Source organism: Rhinolophus ferrumequinum, chromosome 9 (assembly GCF_004115265.2).
Source record: "Rhinolophus ferrumequinum isolate MPI-CBG mRhiFer1 chromosome 9, mRhiFer1_v1.p, whole genome shotgun sequence".
NCBI classification, from domain to species: Eukaryota; Metazoa; Chordata; class Mammalia; order Chiroptera; family Rhinolophidae; genus Rhinolophus; species Rhinolophus ferrumequinum.
This window is the reverse complement of record NC_046292.1, coordinates 171540-194770: the sequence shown is the minus strand read 5'-3', so window position 1 is coordinate 194770 and position 23231 is coordinate 171540. Positions and strand designations below refer to the sequence as shown.

Here is a 23231-nt window from a genome sequence, read left to right as displayed (position 1 = left end):
CTGAGCCCAGCTGTACACTTGCCCCCAGACCCTCCCAGTCACCCCAGATAGGACCCCAGAAGGTGGAGATGGACCTCAGACACAAGCCCAGAGTCCAAGAGATGTGTTTATTGTTCAAGTTGGTTCATATTGCTGTGAGGAGTCTGTGGCACGCATGTGTCCCAGCTCAGTGCAGGACCCAGAAAAGACACCACACTCACAGGCAGGAAGCCCCCTTCGTGCCCTCTTTGGGAGTGTGCCTGGCCTGGTGAGGCAAGGGTGGTGTGCAAAGCGAAAGCTGGGGGTCTGCACCTGCTCAGAAGCCCCCCCACCCCAACAGGCCGCTCTGCATCTGCCCTTTGGTCCCTCCAGGTCTGCAGAGTCCAAGTTGGCCCTGCCCCACAGGCAATGAGAGTGTCCACCCCATCACTCACCAGTGCCCCGAGTGTGGCGGGAGAACACTAGGAGGGCAGCTTGGTCCCAGCCACACAGGACACTTCCAGAGTAAACGTACGAACTGGTAGCTGCAGCGCTGCTCATCGATCAATAAATACTGAATAAATAAACGAGTAAATAAACGGTACACACATAAATGAGCACTGAGGAATGAACAGAAATGGGCGGCCTCAACACACAGAGACGTGGACAGACGGTGCAGGACATCCCTGGCGGGGGGCCGAGGAACCCACCCCTGACACACTGGTCGAGGGGAGGGAGGCGCTGGGGCCCTCTGCGGGGCTTAAGGCATGTGGGAGGCCGCAAGGTCCGGCCTCTGTGCAGTCCGCGCCGGGGTCAGAGGCTGGTGGAAGACACGGACAGTGTGGGCGAGGAGGGTGGCGGGAAGTTCAGCAGCTCGAGCACCGCCACCCCCACACTGCTGCGCCGTGTGAACATGCAGGATGCAGCCACCCACTTGTTGGTCCTCGGGTTGTACTTTTCGATGGAATTGAGGCTGGAGCTGCCGTCGTTGCCTCCCACAGCATACAGCCAGCCGTCCATAGCCACCAGGTCATGGGTGCTCCTGGGGGCGGGGCAGGCGGGCATAAGCCCATGGGGTGGAGCCCCGGGGGTGGTACCCGGGGGCCATAGGAGCCGCCCCGGGGGTGGGGCCGCCTGGAACCTCTAGGGAGGCGCACAGGCCAGAAGGAGAGCATGGGTGGGGGACACACTATGCAGGGGTGAGGCCATGGGACACATTTGTCAGTCTCTGAGGGGGGCAAACCCACTGTGGTAGTGACGGGGGACACTCCCAGTCTGTGTGCTGGGGGACAGCGCACCTTCGGATGTTCATGGGAGCCACACTCTCCCAGGCACCAGCCTTGGGGCTGTATCTTTCCACAGAGTTGAGGCAGCTGGTGCCATCATTGCCACCGGCCACGTAGAGAGCCCCCTCCAGCACCGCCACACCAGCTGAGCTGCGCCGGCTGAGCATGGAGGCCACTGGCGTCCACGTGTTCACCTGTGGTTGAGGGGACCTGCTGGGGGCAGACCCATCACCAGCCCCCCTCCACTTCCTGTGCAGACCCCTGCTCCAGGGCGGTGTCTGTGGGACAGGGGTGGGACCTAAAGGGGAGGTGGGTGGCCAGAGTGATGACCTCAGGCAGCCCTTGGGGAGGGGGATTCATGGGATTGGGGCATTTCGCACCTGGGGCTCATACTTCTCCACTGTGGCCAGGTGAGATGAGCTGTCGTAACCGCCCACGGCATACAGGTTCCCATCTGCAGGGTTCAACATGCCCATGTTGTACCTGCTGTGTGGGGTCTCTGGGGGGGCAGGTAGGGGTGGGTACTACACCAAGTAAGTTATCACCCACCAAGCATGGCCACACGAACATATCGCCTCCGGGTGCTCATGGCGGCGATAGACGTCCATGTTCCCGTCAGGGGGTCATAGCGCTCGGCACTGCGGACACCAGGACCACCGCTGACCTCGAGCAGTGGCAGATGAGGACTTGCCTTCCCCTGGGGAGTGACTCAAATCCCGTGCTGGGATGTCACTGAGACTGACCCCAGAGTCCCACTGGAGCAGGAGGCAGGCCTGAGGGGTGCACACGGGCCCCCAGCTGCGTGGGTGATCCTGGGTAAGTGTCCACCTGGGTGCAGCCTCTGGACTTGTGGGAAAGACCCCAGAGAGGAAAGGAAGGGGCAGGTGGGCTGGCACAAATGAGGAGGCCTATGGGACCCTGGTAACTCAGGCGGGATCTCTCTTTGCTCCCCTCGAGGTATGACCTCTGTCGTCCTGATGCAGCCACAGCTGCTACCAAGCCCACCGCGAAAGGCCACTACCTGTTGAGGCAGGAGGCCCCATCGTAGCCACCGGCTGCGTACAGGAGCCCGTGCAGGGCAGCCACACCCAGACAGCTGCGCCTCGTGCCCATGGACACCTCGGGCTGCCAGACGTTGGTCACAGGGTCGTAGGACTCTACAGTGGCCAGATCTGACGTCCCATCGTAACTAGGGGAGGGGTCCAATGTTAGTCATGGCTGGCCCGGTGGGCATACACCGAGCCCCACGAGAGAGCAGCCTCCACGCTTACCCGCCCACAGCATACAGCCGGTTCCCAACCGCTGCCACGCCCACCCGGGCTCTGCGTGTGGACATGGAGGCCACCACATGCCAGCGGTCAGTACGTGTGTCGTAGGCTTCACAGTCCCCATGGATGGCGAACAGGCTCCCACCACCTAGGGTGGAGGATGTGATGGGGCATGAGGAGGGGCCCAGGAAGGCCACAGGCTGCGGGCTCCGGCACAGTTCAAGGTCAAGGGTTTGGGGCTCTGGGGGTAGGGATGGGTATTTGTGAGTGGGTCACACCACACAGGGTCTTCCCAGTGGGATGGAGGAGCAGGTGTGGGGAGGGTGCAGGATGTGATCAGCGTGGGGTGGGGCTGGCTGGCGCTGGGCTCATGGGCAGAAGTCGCAGGGCAGAGGCGTGGGGGGCCGGTGGGATGGGCGCACCAACGGCGAAGAGCACAGGGCCTGCTCCCTCGCAGTGCCGGGGCCTCGTGCGGCTACTGCCCAAGACACCTCTCTGCTCCGGTAGCAGGTGGAACTTGAGCGCTTCGATGAGCAGGTCCTTGCAGTCAGGGTGGTGCCTCACCAGGCTCTCGGCGTCCACGTGGCCCAGCAGGAAGTCCCGGCTCAGCAGGGGCAGACGGACACACTTCATCAGCTGGGGTGCAGGGGCGCCAGTCAGGCAACAGGTCGGACCTGTGGGTACACCTGGCCCGAGCACTGAGACCCCCTCAGACAACGGTCCACCTGTATGCTGGGCCCTTGTGGAGACGTGTGCCTGCATTACACCCACGGTGTCCCTGGACACAGAGGAGCCCAGGCACAGCCAGGCCCTCAGCCACTGCATCCTCTCCTGGATACAGTGCCGGCCCTCCTCCCCACCCAGGAGCTGGCCTCACCCGTGGGACGTGCTGCCTCCTAGCGTCCACGTCGTGCTTGACCCAGCTCAGGACGGCACGGTAGACGTCCTCCTCTGAAGGCACGTTTAGGCTGTCGCTAGAGACCAGTTCCAGCACCTGGGGGTGGGGACCCTCGGATCTGAGATCTGGGGAGGGTCTTGGGGGCCCATGGAGCCCTGAAGATGCCTGGGAGGGGGAGTCCAGCGGGGGGCCCAGTGTTCCTATGAGGAGGGGCCAAGCAGGTTCAGGAGCCACAGATTCGGTCCCTGGGGACCTGGGCCCAGAGCAGCCCTAGGGACTCAGAACCGTGGGTTGGGGTTGCAGGCTGGGATGTGCTCAGGAGTTGAGGGTGAAGGCTTGGATGGGGTCAGAAAATGGGCGCTGGAGGAGGCAGGGATGGGTGGTGGGGCCGGAACGTGGGTCAGAGGCTGGGAACAAGGGAGAGGGCCGCAGGGGCCCGGTCTCGTACTGTGCAGGGCCCAGGGTCCGTGTGAGGGCCCAGGCTGGCATTACCTGCTTCAGCGGCAGCAGCATGAACTCCTCGGTCTTGGCCACGTCCACGAAGTGCTGCAGCACGTACCTGTGCGCTGCCTTCAGCAGGTCGCTGCACGAGTGCGAGTCGGCAAAGCCCCGGATGCCCAGGCAGTTGGAGGGGTCCAGCTGGCTCAGCAGGAACTTGCAGCAGGCGTCACGGACGCCGTTCAGCTGCAGAAGGCTGGCGGCGGGGAGCAGAGTCTGTGGGGCGAGGAGGGAGAGGGCCAGAGAAGCAGGATGTGAAGAACTGAGGGGATGGGCCGGAGACACAGGCGACGCTGGGGGAGAGGGGAGTGCTGAGGCAGGAGGCGGTGGGTGCTGGACGTGAGGGGTGAGACAGGCTCACCTGCACGTTACCTTCGCCCACCACGATCTCAGCCGTATAGGCAAACTGCACCAGCTGGTCCAAGGCCTGAGGGTCGATGTCATGCAACGTCACGTGTGTCTGGCGGCTCTCACTCATCTCATCTGTGGGGACAGCAGGTCAGGCCAATGCCGCCCTGGGAGGTCTGCAGAGCCCCCCCTTTTTTCTCCCCCCAGTGTCCGGGCTGGGTGGGGCAGTACTTGCTTGTGAACATGGCGTGGAAGTAAGGGCTGCAGGAGGCCAGCACCACCTTGTGTGCTCGGATCTCCTTGGCGGCCACGTGCAGGACGATGTCACACAGGAGGCCTCGCTGCCGCATGCGGCTCATGGCCACAAAGGCATCGTGGTAGTGCCGCTTTGAATTGTGGGACACGGTGTGGCCCTCGCGGCTCAGCAGCTGCACCGCACCTTCCATGGGGGCCGTGGAACGGGCCTGCCGGGTCCGTGCCCGCTCCGCCTCGGGGCTGCAGAGGCAATGCCAGGTCAGATGCGTCTGCAGGGAGCTGCTCACCTGCCCCTGAAACCCTGGGCGGGGCCTAGCGCACCCAGGAGGCCACTCCTTCCCCAGCAGACCTACCTGGGTAGCCCAACAAGGACCTCCCCTGCCGCCGAGGCTCCGCCCCCCTAGGCTCCCTCACCTCCAGGAGCCTCCCTGGAGTCCAGCAAGATTCGGCTCGCACCTTCTGCTAGCATGAGGTCCACTGTTGAGCCTGTGCGGCTTCTTCTGCACCCCACCCACAGCACCACATCCCAAACTATCCCCGAGCCCCCTCTGCCTGCGACTCTCAAAAAGAACTAGGCTCCCTCTGTCCATCGTTGGCCACCCTTTCCGTGCCTGCTCCCAGCGGAGTCCGGTGTCCTCAGCACCAGCTGGCACACAGGAAGTGCACGAAGTGAGACTGGTCAGTGCTGTCAGGCGGCTGTGAAGCGGATCCCTGGGTTCACCAGCAGGTGTGACCTCACTTGACCCTCCTGAGCGGCCCCGCCCCCACATCCCCACCCCTTTCTGCAGACCAGCCGCTGGAGTGTCAGAGCCGAGCAGCCAGGATTCAAGGGCGGCGGGAGGGGACAGCCTCCCGGAGCAGCCACCTCTGGACGCCCTGCTCCCCGTCCCGTGTGTGCGCGGATAAACGGAGGGGGGTGGGTTGGACTCACCAAGGGCGGCCCGACCCTTGGGTTGGACTTGCCGGGCGCTGAGGCCGACCCTTCCGGCAGCCTGCCAAGGCACGACCCTCCCTCCCTCCGTCCGGGACCCACTCAGCCCCCGGCACACTCACGCCGGCGGCTGCGGCGGCGGGAGCGGCGGAGGCGCCTCGGGCCCGGGCCCCGGGCTGCCGTGCTCCGGGCTTTGCGTCCTGCCGGCCGGGCGCTCGCTGCGCGGCTGCATGGGCTCGGCCACCGGACTCGCCGCCGATCCCCGGAGGAGGCACAGACTAACGGAAACACGGACCGCTGGAGGGCTGCTCGGCGGCGGCAGTGGCGGTCCGCTCAGCGTCTCTGGCTCCCGCTGCCTGCCTGCAGCCGCTGTTTCTCGGCGCCGCCCGCCCCGCCTCCCGCGCTCCCCAGCGGCTTGGGGCTCGCAACGTTGGACACGAGTCCTCTCTGTGTCCCGGCTCCCCTCCCTTCTTCCTCCAGGAAGCCCCCGGTCCCCGCTGTCGCTCATCTCCAAGAAGCTTCCCGGACCTATCACCCCCGCTAACTTATTCAAGAAGCTCTCCACCCCACCCCCGTACAAGTACCAGGCTTTGAGCTGGGCTTTGGCTGAAGGGGCGGGGGGGGCTGGGTCCTGACCGGAGCCTCGCCGGCGCCCCGGGGGCTGTGGGGTCCACTGTCGTGGGGTCTGGCCATTCAGGTCCGAGGACCCTCGCCCTCGGGAGTTGGGTCCTCCGAGGAGGTAGGATAGGACATAGACTGGTTCCTCCACCTCCTGCCTTCCCCCAGGCGTCCTTCCCGCCTCTGGACCTTTGCACCACCTGGCAGTTTCCAAAGTGGCCCGTCTCTGCCCAGCCCCGTGCTGTGGACTTATGCAGATGTATTCGTCGGTGAATTCCCAGAAGAATGAGAAGTGATTGGCCTGAAGTATGAGGCATAGTACTTTCAGGTAGATTTGGCCAAACAGGCTTCAAAAACAGCGCTTCCCCCCTTTTCCCCACCACAGGTGCTGTGGGACTGTCCCGTGAAATGCAAACGCTCTCGTGGTTCTGATCCTCCTTTGATCAGAGCGTGGCCGGCCTGGCCATCAGGCCGTCATTTATCTTTTGGCGAACATCTAAAGCATCGTGGTTTCTAGTTTGGCTGGTTTTCCCTATTAGTGTTGGCTTTTTATTCTTGATTTGCAAGAGCTCTCTGTATAGGAGCCCTCTCTGACGATGGCGTTTTGTCCATTTTCGATGCGTTGAAATCCTCACAGGCACACGTCTACGGAGCCCCGGGTAGGCTGTGGGCAGACGGGGCGAGGGGGCCCCAGACCCGACCTTCCTCCGGGGCAGTAGTGTTATCACTGTCTTACGCAGAAGGACCCAGATGATGAGCGGCACGTCCTGCTTGGTGCTCAGGTTCTGCAACCCGGCACTCGGCGGATGCGTGCAGGAGCCGACTGAACCAGGCCTGCGCCAGGAACCCGCATCCCGCGTGCCATCGACTTGGGAGCCCTAGCGCTACCCGCAGTACAAAGGATTAGAACGCGCCCTCCCGCTCACACGCCGCCGGAGCCACGGTTGGAGAACCGTAGAGCCAGCCGGCAGGCGCGGCCGACCGGAGGAAGGACGCCGAGCGCTCGGCATTCTGGGGCCGGAAGTGGGGCGCACGCTGCAGGCTGGCAGTCATGGCGGCGGCGCGGAGTCGTAAGCGGTGAGTTGGAAATCTGGGGTCCGAGTCGGCCTCCCAGCGGGTGCTTACATGCGAAGGGGCTCTCCGTGTTCCTGGGGCAGCGGGGCTGGGACACACCTGGCTGGCAGGGAGCCGTGACTTGGGCGTCGTGACCCGCAGGCGCCTGGCAGAGTTGACTGTAGACGAGTTTCTGGCCTCGGGCTTTGATTCTGAGTCCGAATCCGAGTCTGAAGGAGCCCCCGAAACCGAGACGCAGCCAGCGCGCGGAGCCGCGCGGAGCCCAGACGAGCCAAGCGGGAACCCCTCGGCCAGGTGAGCGGAGCGTCTCCCACGGGCCGCGCGTAAGCAAAATCCCTCCTCTTCCTGGTCCCCTCGCCCCGCCGCGAGGGTGCTGAGCACGTCTGGGGTCTCAGGGCTGAGGCCTAGGGACCGTGGACCAGCTCCCCGCCAACTGTTTGGCTTAGCCTAGCCGTTCTTTCATCCCGTGTTTATGAGCGGCCGCTCTGTGCCAGGTCTCCTTTTAGAAGGTGAGCATGGGCTGATGAGGGATAAAAAAAGTCACTTTGTAGTCTAGGAGAGCTCATTCAGTCTTGGGTAAACCACGGAGTGTGGGAATGTGGAAGAGGTAAGTGCTGTGACAGAAAGGAAAAACAAGGGGCCAGAGGGACGGGGAGCATAGCCGGGGCATCAGTTGCTGTGTTAAGTGGAGTGGAGGCCTTTTGAGGAGGTGACCGTTGAGCAGAGACTTTGAGAGGGTGAGCCGTGCAGACAGCAGCAGAAGAGTGTTCTGGTGTTTCACGGAGCAGGCATTGCAAAGGCCCCGACGTGGGAGCCGGCCCTTCCCAGAGGGAGTGTGGCTGTGGCGGAAGGAGTGAGGGGGAGAGTGGCAGGAGGTGACCCCGCAGAGATGAAGATGGGGCCCTTTATGAGATATTCCAGTAAAATACTGGGAAGTCATCTCAGGGTTTTGAGCAGTGAAGTAATGTCACATGACAGACAACACAAAGGGCCACTCAGATTGCCTAACATAATAGGGTGTACGGAGTAGGGGTGGCGATAGGGAGAGACATTACGGTGAATGAAAGAATTGAGAGGAGGCACAAGAGCTCCGGGCAGACTGCACGCTGGGCATGAGAGACAGGTTTGCCTGGAAAAGTAGCGTTACCAAACATCGAGATAGAGCAGGGTGCAGGCAGCACACGTTTGGGGGAACCACAGTTCAGTGTTGTATGTGTTGGGTTTGAAATGCACATGTTGGAACATGTATAGAGGGGCTGTGCAATACATGAGTCTGGAGTTTGGGGCAGAGAGGAATCTGGTGAAAAAGTACTCCCTGAAAGTCCCCTGCCTCAGTTATCAGTAGTTGTAGAGGGAGCAGACCAAGCCCCACGTCTTCTCTGAGGAGGCCAGCAAGCTGGCAGTGTGGAGGACAGGAAGCCTCACTCCCCCCAGCCCCCACTGGCTCTGCCTGTGCATCAGACATGATGACCCCCACCTTTCCAGCCGGCGTAAAGGTTGTGCCTCTGAGCACAAGGACCAGCTTTCTCGGCTGAAGCTCAGAGACCCGGAGTTCTACAAGTTCCTGCAGGAGAACGACCAGAGCTTGCTGAACTTCAGCGATTCGGACAGCTCTGAGGACGAATGGCAGCAGCCCCACTCCCTGCCAGAAACGCTGGAGGTGAGGGCTGGGACTAAGCTGGCTGGGAGCTGGGGCACGCTCGTGGACCCTGCGCCCTTTTGTAGCCTGGCCCTCTGTGTTTGGTGCAGGAAACAAGTGAGGAGGGAGATGAGGATGAGGATGGGGTCTCCAGAGGGCTGAAGGGGAAGAAGAGGGATTCTGCTCCTGTGACCCTTGCCATGGTTGAGAGATGGAAGCAGGCGTCAAAAGTAAGAAATGGCATGGGATGGGCGACTGCCAAACTTCCCCCTTCGGTGTCTGCCCTTGCCTCATTTCTGGCCCCTGGGGCTGCAGGTGGGAGGGCCGCTTCTCTGAGTTGTGGCACTATCCTGTTCACTACAAATGGTTCTCGCAGGAAGTACAGTATTCCTCATGCTCGGGGCTTCAGGACGGTGTCTTCCTTCAGGCAGAGGTTCTAGGGGCTCTGCCTGCTCCCGTGCGCTCAGTCTCTCTCCTGGGCTCCTTGTTCTCCGAACTCTCTGTGCCTGTGCCAGTTTGTGGAGCCCCTTTTCTCAGGCTCTTGCAGTACTTCCTGCACGGAAACGAGAGGACAGAAGGGAGAGCTCCAGGTGCTAGCCAGAGCTGGGCATTGGCTGGGTCTGGGACCCTTGGCCTCCCAGGCGACCCCATGGTCCCTGAGCTGGGCTCCCTGCCCTCCCAGGATTCTGGACTGTCTTTTTGTTCCCAGCACATGGCTCAGTCACACTGCCCTCACCTCAGCCCTGTGTCTGAGGGTGGGCAAGGGGTGCCTTTCTCACAGGTTCCTGGAGCCCCGCTGCCCTCCATCCTCCGTCCTACATGGCCAGATGCTCACCAATGTTTTGGGTCCTCTTGCCCCTGCAGCAGCACCTTACTCCAAGGCTGTTCCATGAGGTTGTGCAGGCGCTCCGAGCAGCCGTGGCCACCGCCCAAGGGGACCAGGAAGGTGCTGAGGCCAGCAAGTTCCAGGTCACAGACAGTGCTGGTGAGCTGGGGCACGGGGATGTGCGGTGAGGCTCTCTGTTCCATCTTCTGTCTGTTGAATGGTATGTGTGGTCCCCGTGTTGCAGTGTTCAATGCCCTGGTCTCCTTCTGCATCCGAGACCTCCTTGGCTGCCTCCAGAAGCTGCTGTTTGGAAAAGCCCCAAAGGGCAGCAGCAGGTGAGAGGGAGGAGGGTGGGCGGGGGTGTGTTCAGGGCCCTGCTGTGGAAGGCAGGGGCCCCAGGCTGGTCCTCAGGGACGTGAGGACAGCACAGGTTCTTTGCAGGCTGTGGGGAGGGTCTGGGCATCAGGGTCAGTCAGAGGCCCCATCCTTTTCTCTTTCTCTTTTCTTTCTGAGAAGGGAAATTCTCTGCATAGAATTTCTAGGGCTGCAGAGTAGGAGTTTGGCTTTGCTCCCCCATCGTCCCAGGTCAGGACTCTCTCTTCTTCGTCTTTGGATGAATAAGTCTTGTCCACTCTCCTTGCCTTTTGCTTTGTGGCTGGTGGGTGTGTCTAGAGGTGGGGGCCTCGATGCTGAGGTTGAGAACCTTAACTCCCACGTTAGAGGTACACTGAGCAGAGAAAGCTGTGTGCAGTCTTCAGAGGGAAGCAGCAGATAACTGGGAGAACATGTGTTACATTGGGGCTGGGAGGGCCATGCAATCACATGGAAGCAGTAGGGGCCTTGGAGGGTCAGACTCACCCCAGACACTTCAAAGGGAGAAAGACGTCTCCATGGAGTGGCCCTGCTGTCACCAGGTTGGGGGAGGCGGTGGACCTGGAAATGGGCAGACCTCGGCTTCAGGCCGGCAGTCAGGGCTGGACTGATGGGTCAGGGGGCTTCGGCTGTGTGGAGGCAGCCGTCTCGTTGGGACTGGCAGTGAGTGAGTGGGCACAGGTGCAGTGTTGGCGGGGCCTGTGAGGGGCCACTGCACTGAGCGGAGCGGTCACTGTGAAGGGCGGGGCTTTGGGTGAAGTGGCGGGAGCTCCTTCCTGGGTCAGGGCACGCTGGCTGCAGGTGCCCCTGTCCTTTGTCCCTTTGCATCAGAGCAGGTTTTAATGAGCACCTACTGTGCTGAGTTCCGTGAGTGCTTTTGAGGGGTTCTGCTGTTGAGAAACTTCCGAGAAAGGTAGTCGCTATTGCCAGGTGTTTCCATTTTTCAAAAGAGTGGTGAAACTAAATTGTAAACGTGGATGACTTGTTTGGGTGTTTTTTTAAGTATGCGTGGGCCAAAGAAAACCAACTTGCAGTGGTAGTTAGCGATGCCTGACTTGGGTCTCAGGGTATGGCTGCCTCTGGGGACTCTGGGGCAAGTGGCCAGCCCTGGGCTCAGACATGGAGTACAGTTGCTCTTGGCCGTCTGTCCTGGCGCTGCTCCTCCTCACTCTTGAGAGGGTCCTAATGCGTCCCTGTGTCAGCCAGTGGTAAGGGGCTCCTGAGCTTTTCATAGAGAGACGGGTGGTCTCCCCGGGGCCCATGTGCCTCGTGTCCTGGAGACTGCACGGACGGAGCTGCCTTGTGCGTAGTTGGGGGTCTCAAGTGGGCGGGCACTGTGTCCTCTCTGCAGGGTACAGCAGCCGTCCAGCAGCCCGCTGTGGGGGAAGCTCCGGCTGGATGTGAAGGCTTACCTGGGCTCCGTCATACAGGTGCAGTGCCAGCGGGAGGGTCTGCCGGATCCCACAGGGCCTGGCCGCAGGCCGTGGTCCAGTCCTTTGCATCTGGCTGTGAGTGGGTTTGGGGCCTCACTGACCTCTCCTGCTCCCCCAGCTGGTGGCCTGCGTGGCAGAGACGACAGTCGCAGCAGCCCTCCTCCAGCACGTGGGCAACTCCGTGCCCTACTTCCTGACCTTTCCTAGGCAGTGCCGCATGCTGCTCAAGGTGGGCATGATCGGGATGCAAACACGCCCCAGTTCTAGCCTCTGCGCCCACCCCTACCCTCAGGCAGCACAGCCCCGGCACGTGCGGATGGGCTTGAGGCTGGGGCTGTCTCGCAGCAGTGCCCATAGGGGCCTCTGGCCGGACAGGCAGTGACGTCCTGCTCTCTGCAGAGGATGGTGACCCTGTGGAGCACAGGCGAGGAGACGCTACGTGTGTTGGCCTTCCTGGTCCTCACCAGAGTGTGCCGGCACAAGAAGGACACCTTCCTGAGCCCTGTCCTCAAGGTACTGAGGCCGTGTGGCTCCTGCCTGTGGAGCTGTGCTCTGTCCATCAGGCTCTACGTTGGAAGTCTTGCCGGAGGGCTGGGCAGGCTGCCTTTGTGGTCAGTGGCCCTCCCCTGCACTGGTTCCAAGCAGACCCAGGCCCTGGTCACTGTTTCCTCCCTGGGCCGGGGGTGGGGGGCAGGGGTGGGGAGGCGCGGACACAGTGATAGTGACCAGAGCGTTGGCTCCCCTGGGGCTCTGTGGACTGCACTCCCAGCTCTCCCCTCAGTGGACGAGGATGTCTGCTGCCTGGCTCCAAGCCTGGGGTGGCCTGCCTTGCCCTGCATGGGGACCCTCGGGCATCCCCCTGCATAGAACTGCACGCAGCAGGGTCTTCTCTGCTTCCCTCCCAGTCTCTGTGTGGTGTCCCTGCTACTTCCTGCAGTTCACACTGGAACTCACCCCTCCCCAAAGGCCCCTCTCCTCGGCATGTAGCCTATGCCAGAGGTTGGTGGGTACACACGGGGAGCAGGGCCGTGCACAGGGAAGGGCCTGCAGAGGCAGCAGCTCTGAGCAAAAGGCCCAGGTGTCTGGTGGAGGGGCCACGGGCCCTGGAGCTCAGGTGGCTGTGATCTTCCCGGCAGCAAATGTACATCACGTATGTGAGGAATTGCAAGTTCACCTCCCCCAGCGCCCTGCCCCTCATCAACTTCATGCAGCGGACCCTGACCGAGCTGCTGGCCCTGGACACAGGGGTCGCTTACCAGCACGCCTTCCTGTACATCCGACAGCTTGCCGTGCATCTGCGCAACGCCATGACCACCCGCAGGAAGGTGAACACTCGGCGGGGGAGGGGTGCTGAGCCCCCTTGCTGGGCCTCCAGGGGGATGGGTGGGGCTGAGCTGGGGGCTGGGCCTCCTGGGGAGACACCCCAGCAGCTGTGGACTGGGGTGGGGGCAGGGCGTGGTGCTGTGGATGAGATGGGGACCCTGGGCTGACCTGGAGATGGAACCCCACCAGGAGACATACCAGTCTGTGTACAACTGGCAGTTCGTGCACTGCCTCCGCCTGTGGTGCCACGTCCTCAGCACCGTGTGTCCCAGCGAAGCCCTGCAGCCCTTGATCTACCCCCTGTCCCAGGTTGTCATTGGCTGCATCAAGTGAGTCAGGGCTGGCGGGGTGGCTCAGAGGGCCAGGGTCACATGGGTCATCCAGGGAGGTTCCAGGAGGTTGCTCTGGAGGTCAGGGTAGGGCCAGGCTTACAGAGACCTCCTGGAGGGCCGGAAGAGGCTAATTTTCCAGGAGGATCTGGGCAGTGCTCCCAGTGGCCAGACCTGCAGGGTCTGGGGTCTGTGACATGGCAACAAGGCTGGGGCGGGGGGACGTCTGTGACTCATGGGCAGCTGGGCTGCTCCCTAGCACCTTGGTCCCAGGACACAGCACACATGTGCATTCTGGGGGTGCTGGGTAGGGGGCTGTGTGCAGTTTGAAGGGAGTTTGGGTTTGCGGGGTTCTTGGACAGAGCAGGTCTGGTATTCATTTAGCATTGGTCTCCACATGTGGCCTGATGGCTGTTGGCCAGGAGGGGGCACCCCTGTCCTCCTGAAGGGGGAGCCTTGGATGCCCGCCTCAGGGCAGAAAGATAGACTTGAATGAATGATCGCCCCCTCCCCCATAACTGAGCAGAGAGGCAGGTCCTTAATGCGGGACTTCCTGTCCTGTTACAGCTGAGGAATCCGTTGGTGCATGTGTGGCCTCTAACCCTGACAGAAGTGACAGGAGGGGCTCCCGCTGAGGTTGGGGTTCCCTGTGAAAGGGTCGGGTAGCTGGCCAGCAGGGCGAGGCTTGTTTAGGGGTTTTTGAGTCTGGGCCTCTGCTCACTTACGTCTTCCTGCGCCCAAGGTTGGTCCCCACCGCCCGCTACTACCCGCTGCGCATGCACTGCGTTCGCGCCCTGACGCTGCTCTCGGAGCGCACGGGTGTCTTCATCCCAGTGCTGCCCTTCATCCTGGAGGTGAGCAGGGCGCTGGGGCGGGGCGGGGCGGGGCTTCTGCTGTCCTGGCGGCGCTTCCTGCTTTACCCAGAGCCTCCGAGCTCTGCTAGGTGTCGCTCTCCTGAGCGTTGTTCCCTCACCTGTGGACACCTGCACTCCGTGCCCTGCTACCTGCCCAGGCTGGTGGAGCGTGTTGCTTGGCAAGAGTGGCGGCGAGGACGAGGACAGCTGTACTGCAGGGTGGGCCTAAGGGTGCTGGTTTTAGGGCACGGACTTGGGTGGATCTGGACATTTGCCCAAGATTAGAGTGAGCAGGAGAGCTGGGCTTGAAGCCCAGGTCTGATTGCAAGGCCGCAATCCAACCTCTGCACACCCCCGTGTGTGTGCGTGTGCATCTGTGTTTGCATGCTCACATGGCACAGGTGGGGAAAGGATGTGGTCCAAAGCCCTGAAACCCACTGGCAGTTGGGCCCCAACCCAACAAATACTCAGTCACGTTCCCCATTCGAGAGGCCTCAGCACCACCCACGGGACAGCCCAGAGGACTGTGTCTGCATGGCCACTACAGTGCCGTGCTCCGCCCTTTAGCACGGAGGGGAGGGAAGGGAGCCCCAGTCTCCTGGTCTTGTGAACGTCCTGTGGAAAACATCCAGTCCCCTGGGATGCCCTCCCTCCCAGTCCTTGGCGTGCCTGCCGGCTTGTTCTGGGTACCTGTCTCTGTCCCCTTCTGCCCATGGTCTCCTGCGGACTCCTCTTTTTCACAGCCCTCGTACTCACCCTACCTTGGCTTGCCATAGCCACACCCCATACATCCCTCTCACACCCAGGGGTGCAGGCCTCTCCTCTCCAGAGAAAACCACAGCCAGAAGCCAAGCTCTGTGCCTGCATGAATGCCCTGTCCCCCACCCCCAGATGGGAAGTCAAGCAGAGCCAACCTAGGGAGAGGGCAATGCCCTGCCATGGAGGCATTGTGTTCTCACCAGCACCTCGTTCCCTGCAAGGGTGGTGGGGACAGGTCCTTGGCTGGGAGACCAGTCACGGGTCCCACTGTGCTCCCTGGGCAGTCTTCAGCCTTGGCACCTGGGGGAGGCTTTCTCTGAGAGGCCACAGCAAACACCAATGTGCGCAGCCTGTGGTCCCTGCAAAGGACGTGGGAGGGGGAGCCGCCCGGCCCCTTGTCTGAGCCCTTGTGTCCCGTGGCATGCGACTCCTGGAGCTTCAGCCCTGGGTGAAGATGATATAGACACAGTGGCCCTGCACAGCAGAGACCCTTTGTCTCCAGATACTGTGGCTCTCTGTCCATCTTTAGGAGAGGGTCAGCAGTGCACGTGTGTGTCCTTGGTCCTGCCCCATTCGGGGATGAAGGGACTCCCACGGGGGCTACCAGAACACTGGTAGGCGAGCAGACTCTTGGGAGGGGTGCGGGGCTGGCACTGCATCTGGCCCCTCGTCCCTGCTCTCAAGGTGGATCTTCAAGGAACCAAGGTTGTGGGCAGGGAGTGGGGTGCACACAGGGTTCACTGAGGGTGGGGTGCAGGTGGGGTATGGTGTACTGGGTGCAGTGGGGGGCCGTGGCCTTGGGGCACCACCACCTGGGCTGATGGGGCTGGCCATGCAGGTTTTCCAGCAGGTTGACTTCAATAGGAGGCCCGGACGCATGAGCTCCAAGCCCATCAATTTTGCTGTGGTCCTGAAGTTGTCCAAGGTCAACCTGCAGGAGAAGGCCTACCGGGTGAGGCGGTGTCTAGGCCTCCCAGGGAGGGGCCTGGGGTCATGTCAGGATGTGGCAGGGCACTGAGATTACCTGCGAGATGATTGGAGGCAGATGAGTTGGACGGGAGGGGGCTTGCCATTGTCCAGAGTATAAGTGTGGACCCTGATGGGTCTCCTGGGGTGGGGTGGGGGTGGGGAGCAGGTACTCCTTGGCCATGGACCCCGTGAGCCTGAGTGTGGCTTCCAGGGAGGCTATGGGGTCACGGCTTCCAGATTCCCGCCTTGGAGAGCAAGCTGAGCTGAAAAGTTGGCCTGGATGGAAGTGGTCTGAGCTCCTCTCCCCCTGCCCCCGCCCATGCTGCACAGGACGGCCTGCTGGAGCAGCTGTACGACCTCACCCTGGAGTACCTGCACAGCCAGGCCCATACCATTGCGTTCCCGGAACTGGCACTGCCCGCTGTTCTACAGGTATGTGCCCGATACCCAGCTCCCCCGCCGCATCCATGCTCCTTGGTGGCCTGTTTAAAGGCAGACTAGACTGCCTTACTGGGCTCAGCTCCCCACTTACACAGAGCGCAGGAAGGCAGCCCTGGCAGCTAAAGCCCGGGGGTTGTGATGTGGGGAACACAAGCTGAGGGGTGGGGCTGATCTGGGCAACTCAGCAAGGACCCCAGGACCAGACTGGGCCATGAGGTCTTTCTGGCCCATGAGGTCAAATGAGCTGTGGGTCTGACCACACGCTTCCCCAGGGGGTCCTGGGCCTGGGTGAGGACATAGGGCCAGCTTGGGCAGCACGAAGCCCTGGCTGGCCTGATGCAGACCCCACCTCAGCTTTCCTCCAGACATTACTGGGGGGTGGGGGACAGGTAGGCATCCTCCCTCTTGGAATCCCTTTCTGGGCCCCCCATGGGGCTCCATTTGCTTTCAGCCTCGGTGTGTCCCATCTTGGGGAGGCCTGTGCCTCATGGGGGAGTGAGGGCTGTCTGTTCCTGTGTGGCCCTGGGGGCTGAATCAGCCCCACCAGTCAGAGGCCTGCTTGGTGGGGGGGGGGGGGGGGGCTTCTCAGCCCGACAGCACCTGGCTCAGAGGCCAGTGCAGACACAGGTGCAAGAGTGCAGGGCTCCATTTCTGAGCTCAAAGTCCCAGGGATCACGGTCTAAAACAGGTCAGCAAATTCTTTTGGTAAAGAGCCAAATGGTATGTATTTTAGACTTTGCAGTCCTCGGTTTAAGATTCCACAGCTGCTTAATTCTCCTGCCGGAGTACAAACCCCCAGGAATATGTAAACGAGCGTGGCTGTGTGCCTGTACAGCTTCATTCACGGGTGGGCAGTGGGCGTGTACAGCCTCAGGCCGGGCCATCCGGCCACCCCCCGCCACACACACACAGGCGTGTGCACTGTGCCCCCCCCCCCACCCATGTCCCTGCGGCCACCTCTGCCTCTCACAGGCCCTGGCCAACGGCAGGTGCAGCATGGTCCTGGGGCTGGAATTGGCTGAGCCCCTTCCCTCCACAGCTCAAGTCCTTCCTCCGGGAGTGCAAGGTGGCCAACTACTGCCGGCAGATGCGCCAGCTGCTGGAGAAGGTGCAGGAGAACGCCGACCACATTTGCAGCCGGCGCCAGAGGGCCTCCTTCGGTGTGTCCAGCCAGCAGGCAGTGGTCAGTGGGGAGCTGACGCCCAAGGGCAAATCACTGTGTGGCTGGGGTTTGAGGGTTTGCCAGGGTGGGCCTGACCCTGCACGTCCCCCCACAGGATGCCTGGGAAAAGCAGACACGAGAAGAGGGGACTCCACTCACCAAGTACTATAGCCAGTGGCGGAAACTACGGGACCGAGAGATCCAGCTGGAGATCAGCGGCAAAGAACGGGTGGGGACGGGGTCAGGTTCGGGGCCTGGGCACAATCTAGCTGTTGGGGAGACAACAGGCCCAGGGACACACACGGGAGCTTGGGGGCTGCCCAGCTGTGTCCTGCCCTGGTGCTGTGGCTGCTGATGGATGTGGCTGTGCCTCAGGTGGCACTTAAGTGTGTGGCTGGGGCTTCCTCACTTGCCTGGTAGGGTGGCTGTCCAGGAACCTTCCCAGTGATGCTGACAAGAAGTCATAGAAGTGGCCCAGCAGGGTCCTTGTGTGGTGGGAGAGGGGCATTGAAGGGGGCGGGGAGGAGGGAGCATAACACTGGGTGTGGGGGACACAGGGACACCGCCTGGCCAGGGTTCCTGCTGATGACTGCACTGCAGTGGCTGGGGTGGGTGGGTGCCCAGTGCTGCCTGCCCTCCCCTCACCTGCTGCTCTGGTTCTGGGGCCTCCAGCTGGAAGATCTGGACTTCCCTGAGATAAAGCGGCAGAAGCTGGGGGACAAGAAGAATGAGGACAGGGTGGAATTCAAGGATCTGTTTGACCTGGACAGTGACGAGGATGACACCGTGGACTTCTCAGGGAGAGGTGGGGGCCTGCCATCCTGGTCACACGCTCGGGGAAGGGCAGGCGGTCCTGGGAGGTGTCCCCAGAACTCCCAAGAGCCACAGGGGCTCCCATTCCCACCTCAGCGCTCCGGTTTGTGGGCCCCTTGTCACTGGCCCCCCTCTGCCCCTTCGCTTGCTTTGAGGTGCAGTCCTCCTGGAATTAGAATACGTGTCCCCAGGCTCCCTTAACCCCCCCCACACACACACTACTTCCCAGGGCGGTTCTGAATCCCCATGTGCACGAAGGAGCCCGAGCACAGGTTGGGTGCAGAGCTGTGAGCCCAGCTGTCCCCGTGTGCATGGGCCTGCTCCCATGGTCACTTCTCCTTGGTCCCCAGGTACGCCTGGGTCCTCTGGAGCTCAGCAAAGGGCAGAGGACGAGGATGAGGATGGCAACAGTAGCAGTGGAGAAGGCAGCCGCTTGGAGGGTGAGTGGTTCCTGGGGTTGAGGGCGCCCAAGGCCATCATGGGCCTGCGTTAGAGGAAGGCTCTAGCTGAGCCCTGGGGACGCCGGGCCAGCTGCCACATTCCTGCTGCTTCTGGCAGCAGCAGCAGTGGCACCGGTAAATTAAGTAGTGCTGAGTGACCCCAAGGCTGGCTTCTTCCTGATAAAGCAGGATTTATGCAGCCTCGGTCCCTCCCTGCAGATGGAGGCCCAGACGCGGAGGCGGGGCTGCTCCCCCTGGAGCTGTGGCTGCTGGCCCAGGGGCCGGAGGATGAGCTGCAGGATTTGCAGCTCTCGGAGGAGGACTGAGGCCCCGCGGGCCTGTGGGGGACTGATTGCTGTGTTCCTGTCTTGCCAGCAGTCGGCCATGGGCCTGCAGCTTCCTGGCGTGGCCGGCATTGAGCCCAGAAGCCCTGAGGTCAGCACCGTGCAGGGGGAGGACGGGAGATGGTGGCGGGGCTTTATTTTTACAACAAAATGACCAGAAAGTACCAAGCGCTGTGCTGATCCCTGAAGTGGTGGCCTTGGGGTCGAAACTTGTATGTGGAGCCGCCCACCACTGCCCCAGAGTGGCAGGTCCCGAGAGGTCTTTGACCTCTTGCCTGATGTCAGGACGCCGAAAACCTCCCAGCAGCCCCAGCTTGAGCCAGGAGCACAGCCTGGGCTCGTATGGCCTTTCGTCTTTGGTGTGCAGAGCCCCCCAGCCGTCTGCGTCGGGTTCCATAGCCACCCCGAGTCTTTGGAAACACGTTCCTTTCCTCTTAAGTCACGTTTTCCTTTTTAAAATTGTTTTTGCATCCAAAACTGAAAGGAAAATAAACTGTGGGGGGAGGGTCCTTGGCATTGGAATGGCCAGCATGGAAGGGCTGGGGGGCCGAGCAGCCCGCCCCCACTCAGCACAGAGGCTGGGGGGCATCTGCCGGCCCCGGGAGCAGAGCCATGGTACCGTTCTCTTGCTTGGGAGAGGCTCGGCCAGCATAGGGAGAGGGGGCCATTGCCGGCGACAGAGGCTGCTCCCCGGAGAGAAGCTCTGGCTCTGGGGCCCGCGGGGTCGGTGGCTGAAGCGGCAAAGCCACAGGGAAACTGGCCGTGTAGAAGACCCGGCCCAGGCGCTTGGCCACCTGTGGAGACATGGGCCAGGTGGGGCCTACAGCCATGGGGAGCCCTGCTGCTGCCCCTCCCTTGTTGGGGACCACCACCCCCTCCAGCACTCACCTGGGCCCGGATCTTGAGAGCCGGTCCTAGCTTCAACCCCATGGTGGTCAGGAGGTGCTCCTCAGTCAGCAGAGGCAGGGTCTCCCCGTCTATGCCCTGTTCTCTGAAGACCTGGGGTGAGGCAGGGAGCTTGTCAGGTCCGAGTGGTAGGCACAGCGCCTGACCACCCTGCTGGACCCCTCCGGCCCAGCAAGGGCCACATCCTGGGGTTGGTCAAGGCTCGCTGGAGAGCAGAGCCAGGAGGGTTGTCTGAGCGGCTAGGAGAGAACAGTCTCCTTTGTGTCGGGCGTGTGTGGATGTCGAAGGCAGAAGCACTGACATGGCAGGGTGATAGGGGAGCATGCACCAGTGTCTCCCCCATCCCACTTTTGAGGAGGGGAAATTGGGGTGAAGAGAGGTCCAGAGGGATGGGGAGCTCGGGCAGGTGTCCCCCTCACCGGTGCATATTCTCCACAGCCAGACAGGCCCCCCACAAAGCTGCAGACATCGTCCACTGTCCATTTGCTGACATCCTCAGGGGCTGTGGCCTCCTCCCCATCAGTGAAGAGTCCCCCCATGGCACCTGAGTGGGGAGGGGGTGTACTAGGACTCGGGCCTGCTAGTCCCTAGGCTTCCACCCCACCTGTTGACTTTTGCCCTAATTCTTCAGAGATGTTGCATGGTGACTTAGGAGCGATTGTTCTCCCGGTGGATGCCCTCCCTGTGGTGGTAGGTGGGAGCGGGGTGGGTCTCCCACCCCATGGAGGGACGAGAGCATTGGGGTTGCCCACCTGTGTGGAAGTAGGGGCTGACGGCGTAGGGTAGGCCCAGGGGCAGTGGAGGGGGCAGCACAGATCCTGGGAGAAGCCCTTTCCCCTCTGAGCTGGGCTCTCCAGCTGTGGCCTGGCCCGGGGTGGGGCCCTGACCCCCAACAGCCAGCATCTCAACGTCCTCTCCGTCCGAGTCCTTGGGGGGCTCATGTTCTGCTCCTGTGGTCTCCTCATGCTCGCTTGGCCGGGTGGAGGCCAGACGGCCCCCCCCCTTCCGTGGGACTCGGCGGGTGGGCTCCCTGGGCGGAGTGGGGGGGCCTGGCCCAGGGTGACCCTGCGGGGGCAGGGCCAGCAGTGGCGTGGAGCTGTGTCTCAGCACCAGCATGGCCCCACGGCGGTGCAGCTCCTCCACGCCATCCGGTGGGCGCAGTGGGGCTTCCGGCGCCAGCAGCTGAGGCCGGTGCGCGCTCTCCAGCTCCTTCTGACGCAGCAGCTCTGCGGACATCTCCAGCCTGGACCGTGGGGAGCCAACAGCAGAGGGTCAGCCAGCTTGGCAGTGCCACCACTTCCCCATGAGCTGCGTCACCTACCTGGCCAGGTTCTGCTTCCGCAGGAGCTCCTGCTGCCGGGCAAGCATCTCCGCCTGGGCAGGGGGCAGGAAGCCATAGCCTGGTTGTGAAGGGGACAGAGATGAAGCTAGGTGGCTGAGTGGGCCAGGGCTACCCAAGCCACCTCCCCCCATCTGTCCATGGCTTCAACAAGTGCAGGGTGGGTCCTATGAGGGCACTCGTGGGTAGCTCGGGCAAAGGCACACCGGATGGCCCCACGCATGAACCGCTCCCCCAGGACAAAGGGCTCCAACACCCGCCCACTCCTCACCTGGGGACTGGCACAGAGCCGAGGGCACCCCCAAAAGGGGAGGCCTGAGGTGGGGGCCCAGGGCGATATGCGGGGCGTTCTGAGACGACAGCAAGGGAGGCGGCTGTGACAGCTCCCTGTGGACGGCAGGGCGGTGAGCTCCGCGCGTCCCCTCCATTCCCGGAACTGCCCCGCCCCCACTCCGGCCGCCTCTGCTAATTGCCCGCCCCGCGGGCTGTCGATGCGCCGCTCGCTCCGGCTTCGGGTCGCGCGCCGGCACCGCCTGTGCCCCCACTGGCGGCGCCAATTAATCTCGGCGGCGGCGAGGAGGCGCTGACCCGGCTGGCGGCGGCGACTGTAGCGGCGATTACCGCCGGGCGCGCCGGGGGCGGGCGCAATTAGCTGCGATCCGGGAGGCGGCTGCAGACACGCCGTGGGGCGGGGGTCGCGGCGTTGTTGGGTCTAACAGGCAGAGAGCGCGCTGTAGCCCTTTCCGCCCCCTCCTGGGGTTTCCGGGCCCCGACAAGCCCGGGAGGCCGCGTCCGTGCCACAAAGGCTTGTGTCTGAATCGGTGCTACTGGGGGCAGGGCGTCCCCGCCCCAGCTTCCAACTTTGGGGTTCCCAGACCTCACGCTGCTCCCCTCTTCTGCTTTCTGCCCCCTCTACATCCCCCTCTCCACGCACGCCCCCAGTTTGCATCAAGCACCCTCACTACCTGTTGGGGAAGCAAAGCCTTCAGCTGTCTCAGGGGCACCCGGATTCAGGGGGTCCCACAGGTGTTGCAGAGGAACTGCCCTCAACACCCTGTCCTGAGTGGTGGTCGCCCCACACGTTCTGCCCCAGGATCACTGTCCTGGGCCTCCGCCCAGCTCAGCGGGCAGCAGGTCCCTTCTGCACAGTAGGCTATGAACTTAGCACAGTGCCTGGCACTCAGTACCTGCAGGGCTATGTGGCAGCGATGGCAGAGGAGTGTGCACGAGTAAGGTGGCTGACAAACTATGGAGGGGTAGGCTGTGGACCTCAACCGCGGAATCCAGGAGTAAGTCTGCCCACCCCAGAAACAAGCACAGAAAATATGGGGGCCTCAGATATGCAGGTGCCCAGTACCTGTCTGAGAAGGACGGGGTGCCAGCTGGAGCGGTGCCCTCTCGGAGCTGAGCCAGGCCCTGCTTCCGACGTTGACCTGCCGTGGACGAGGGCAGGTGGACCTCCAGACTACCGGGGCTCCTCACGGCTGCTGCTGCTGCTGCCACCTCCTGCCGGACTCTCAGGAAATCTGAAAGGGGGTTGTGGGCAACAGTAGTGACGCAGAGGCCAGCCTCCCCCGGGGCTCTCACTCTCCACCAAGGACAAGACCAGGAGCCCACGAGAGCACAGCCTCACGCCCTGGGACAAAGATGAGCAGGCCGCAGGGCAGGAGACAGAGCGCAGTGCAACAAGCTGAAGGACGCTGGGCTGGGGTGGGAGGCACCACCAGTCCAGGGAAGCCTTTGAAAGGGATATGGGGAGGTTAGGAAGCCTGTGCGGTGGGCATGTGGCGCGTGAATGTCCATACTGACGGGTTCAGGAGCCCTGAGGGGACAGGGTGTGCAGAGGCCCCAGTGAGGGCACAGGCCTGCTCCTGGAGGGCAATGTGACCAGAGTCCAGGAGCTGGAGTGGGTCTCGAACCCTGGACTGAAGCTGCCCAGATGACTCCTAGGTAACACGCGGTCTGATGCACTCTGCCGCCCATCCGTGTCCCTCCATCCTGCCTTGGGTCGGGCCTCCGAGTACCCCCGCGGCCCCCCACTTGTGCAGGCTCTTGCCGCCGCCTGTTTATAAATTAATTACCCGAAAAGCGGAGGTGGGTCCTGCCCGGGCCAGGTGCCAGCCCGCAGAGCCCAGTCGGCGCGGCCGC

The 23231-nt window shown here is 62.5% G+C and overlaps 3 protein-coding genes across 8 annotated transcripts in view; 1 reads left to right on the top strand and 2 right to left on the bottom strand.

Annotated features, from left to right (window-relative positions):
- Positions 1–93: 93 nt before the first annotated feature.
- Positions 94–6462, bottom strand: KLHL17 (kelch like family member 17). 4 transcript variants are annotated; one of them, XM_033115787.1, is made up of 13 exons: positions 6079–6462; positions 5565–5720; positions 4492–4751; positions 4270–4391; positions 3903–4124; positions 3390–3506; positions 2935–3148; positions 2516–2660; positions 2266–2433; positions 1794–1882; positions 1625–1698; positions 1257–1438; positions 94–1000 (listed from the first exon to the last, which is right to left on the bottom strand). In XM_033115787.1, the coding sequence occupies exons 1-13, from the start codon at positions 6375–6377 to the stop codon at positions 772–774; spliced, it is 2277 nt and encodes a 758-aa protein (XP_032971678.1). In that variant the 5' UTR covers positions 6378–6462; the 3' UTR covers positions 94–771. The 4 variants fall into 4 exon arrangements, with proteins under 4 accessions (XP_032971678.1, XP_032971680.1, XP_032971679.1 ...); XM_033115789.1 differs by having other exon boundaries at positions 5443–5720; positions 6079–6272; XM_033115788.1 differs by lacking the exon at positions 6079–6462 and having other exon boundaries at positions 5565–5977.
- NOC2L (NOC2 like nucleolar associated transcriptional repressor) lies at positions 6252–19276 on the top strand. 3 transcript variants are annotated; one of them, XM_033115793.1, is made up of 20 exons: positions 6252–6388; positions 6801–7137; positions 7276–7428; positions 8620–8794; positions 8884–9003; positions 9638–9758; positions 9844–9934; positions 11323–11401; positions 11523–11633; positions 11804–11917; positions 12541–12729; positions 12917–13056; positions 13799–13910; positions 15508–15621; positions 15969–16070; positions 17119–17262; positions 17357–17470; positions 17914–18046; positions 18405–18494; positions 18714–19276. In XM_033115793.1, exons 2-20 carry the CDS (start codon positions 7112–7114, stop codon positions 18818–18820), a joined length of 2235 nt encoding a protein of 744 aa, XP_032971684.1. In that variant the 5' UTR covers positions 6252–6388; positions 6801–7111; the 3' UTR covers positions 18821–19276. The 3 variants fall into 3 exon arrangements, with proteins under 3 accessions (XP_032971684.1, XP_032971685.1, XP_032971683.1); XM_033115794.1 differs by lacking the exon at positions 6252–6388 and adding an exon at positions 6560–6719 and having other exon boundaries at positions 6804–7137; XM_033115792.1 differs by lacking the exon at positions 6252–6388 and adding an exon at positions 6580–6719.
- Positions 18958–23231, bottom strand: part of SAMD11 (sterile alpha motif domain containing 11) — an 18506-nt gene continuing 14232 nt past the window's right edge. Inside the window, exons 8-14 of the mRNA XM_033115786.1 lie at positions 22441–22609; positions 21355–21470; positions 21066–21144; positions 20497–20987; positions 20164–20288; positions 19727–19837; positions 18958–19632 (exon numbers count right to left, since the gene is read on the bottom strand). Of these exons, the coding sequence (XP_032971677.1) occupies positions 19405–19632; positions 19727–19837; positions 20164–20288; positions 20497–20987; positions 21066–21144; positions 21355–21470; positions 22441–22609 (1319 nt within the window). The 3' untranslated portion in view covers positions 18958–19404. The remainder of the gene's footprint in view (positions 19633–19726; positions 19838–20163; positions 20289–20496; positions 20988–21065; positions 21145–21354; positions 21471–22440; positions 22610–23231) is intronic.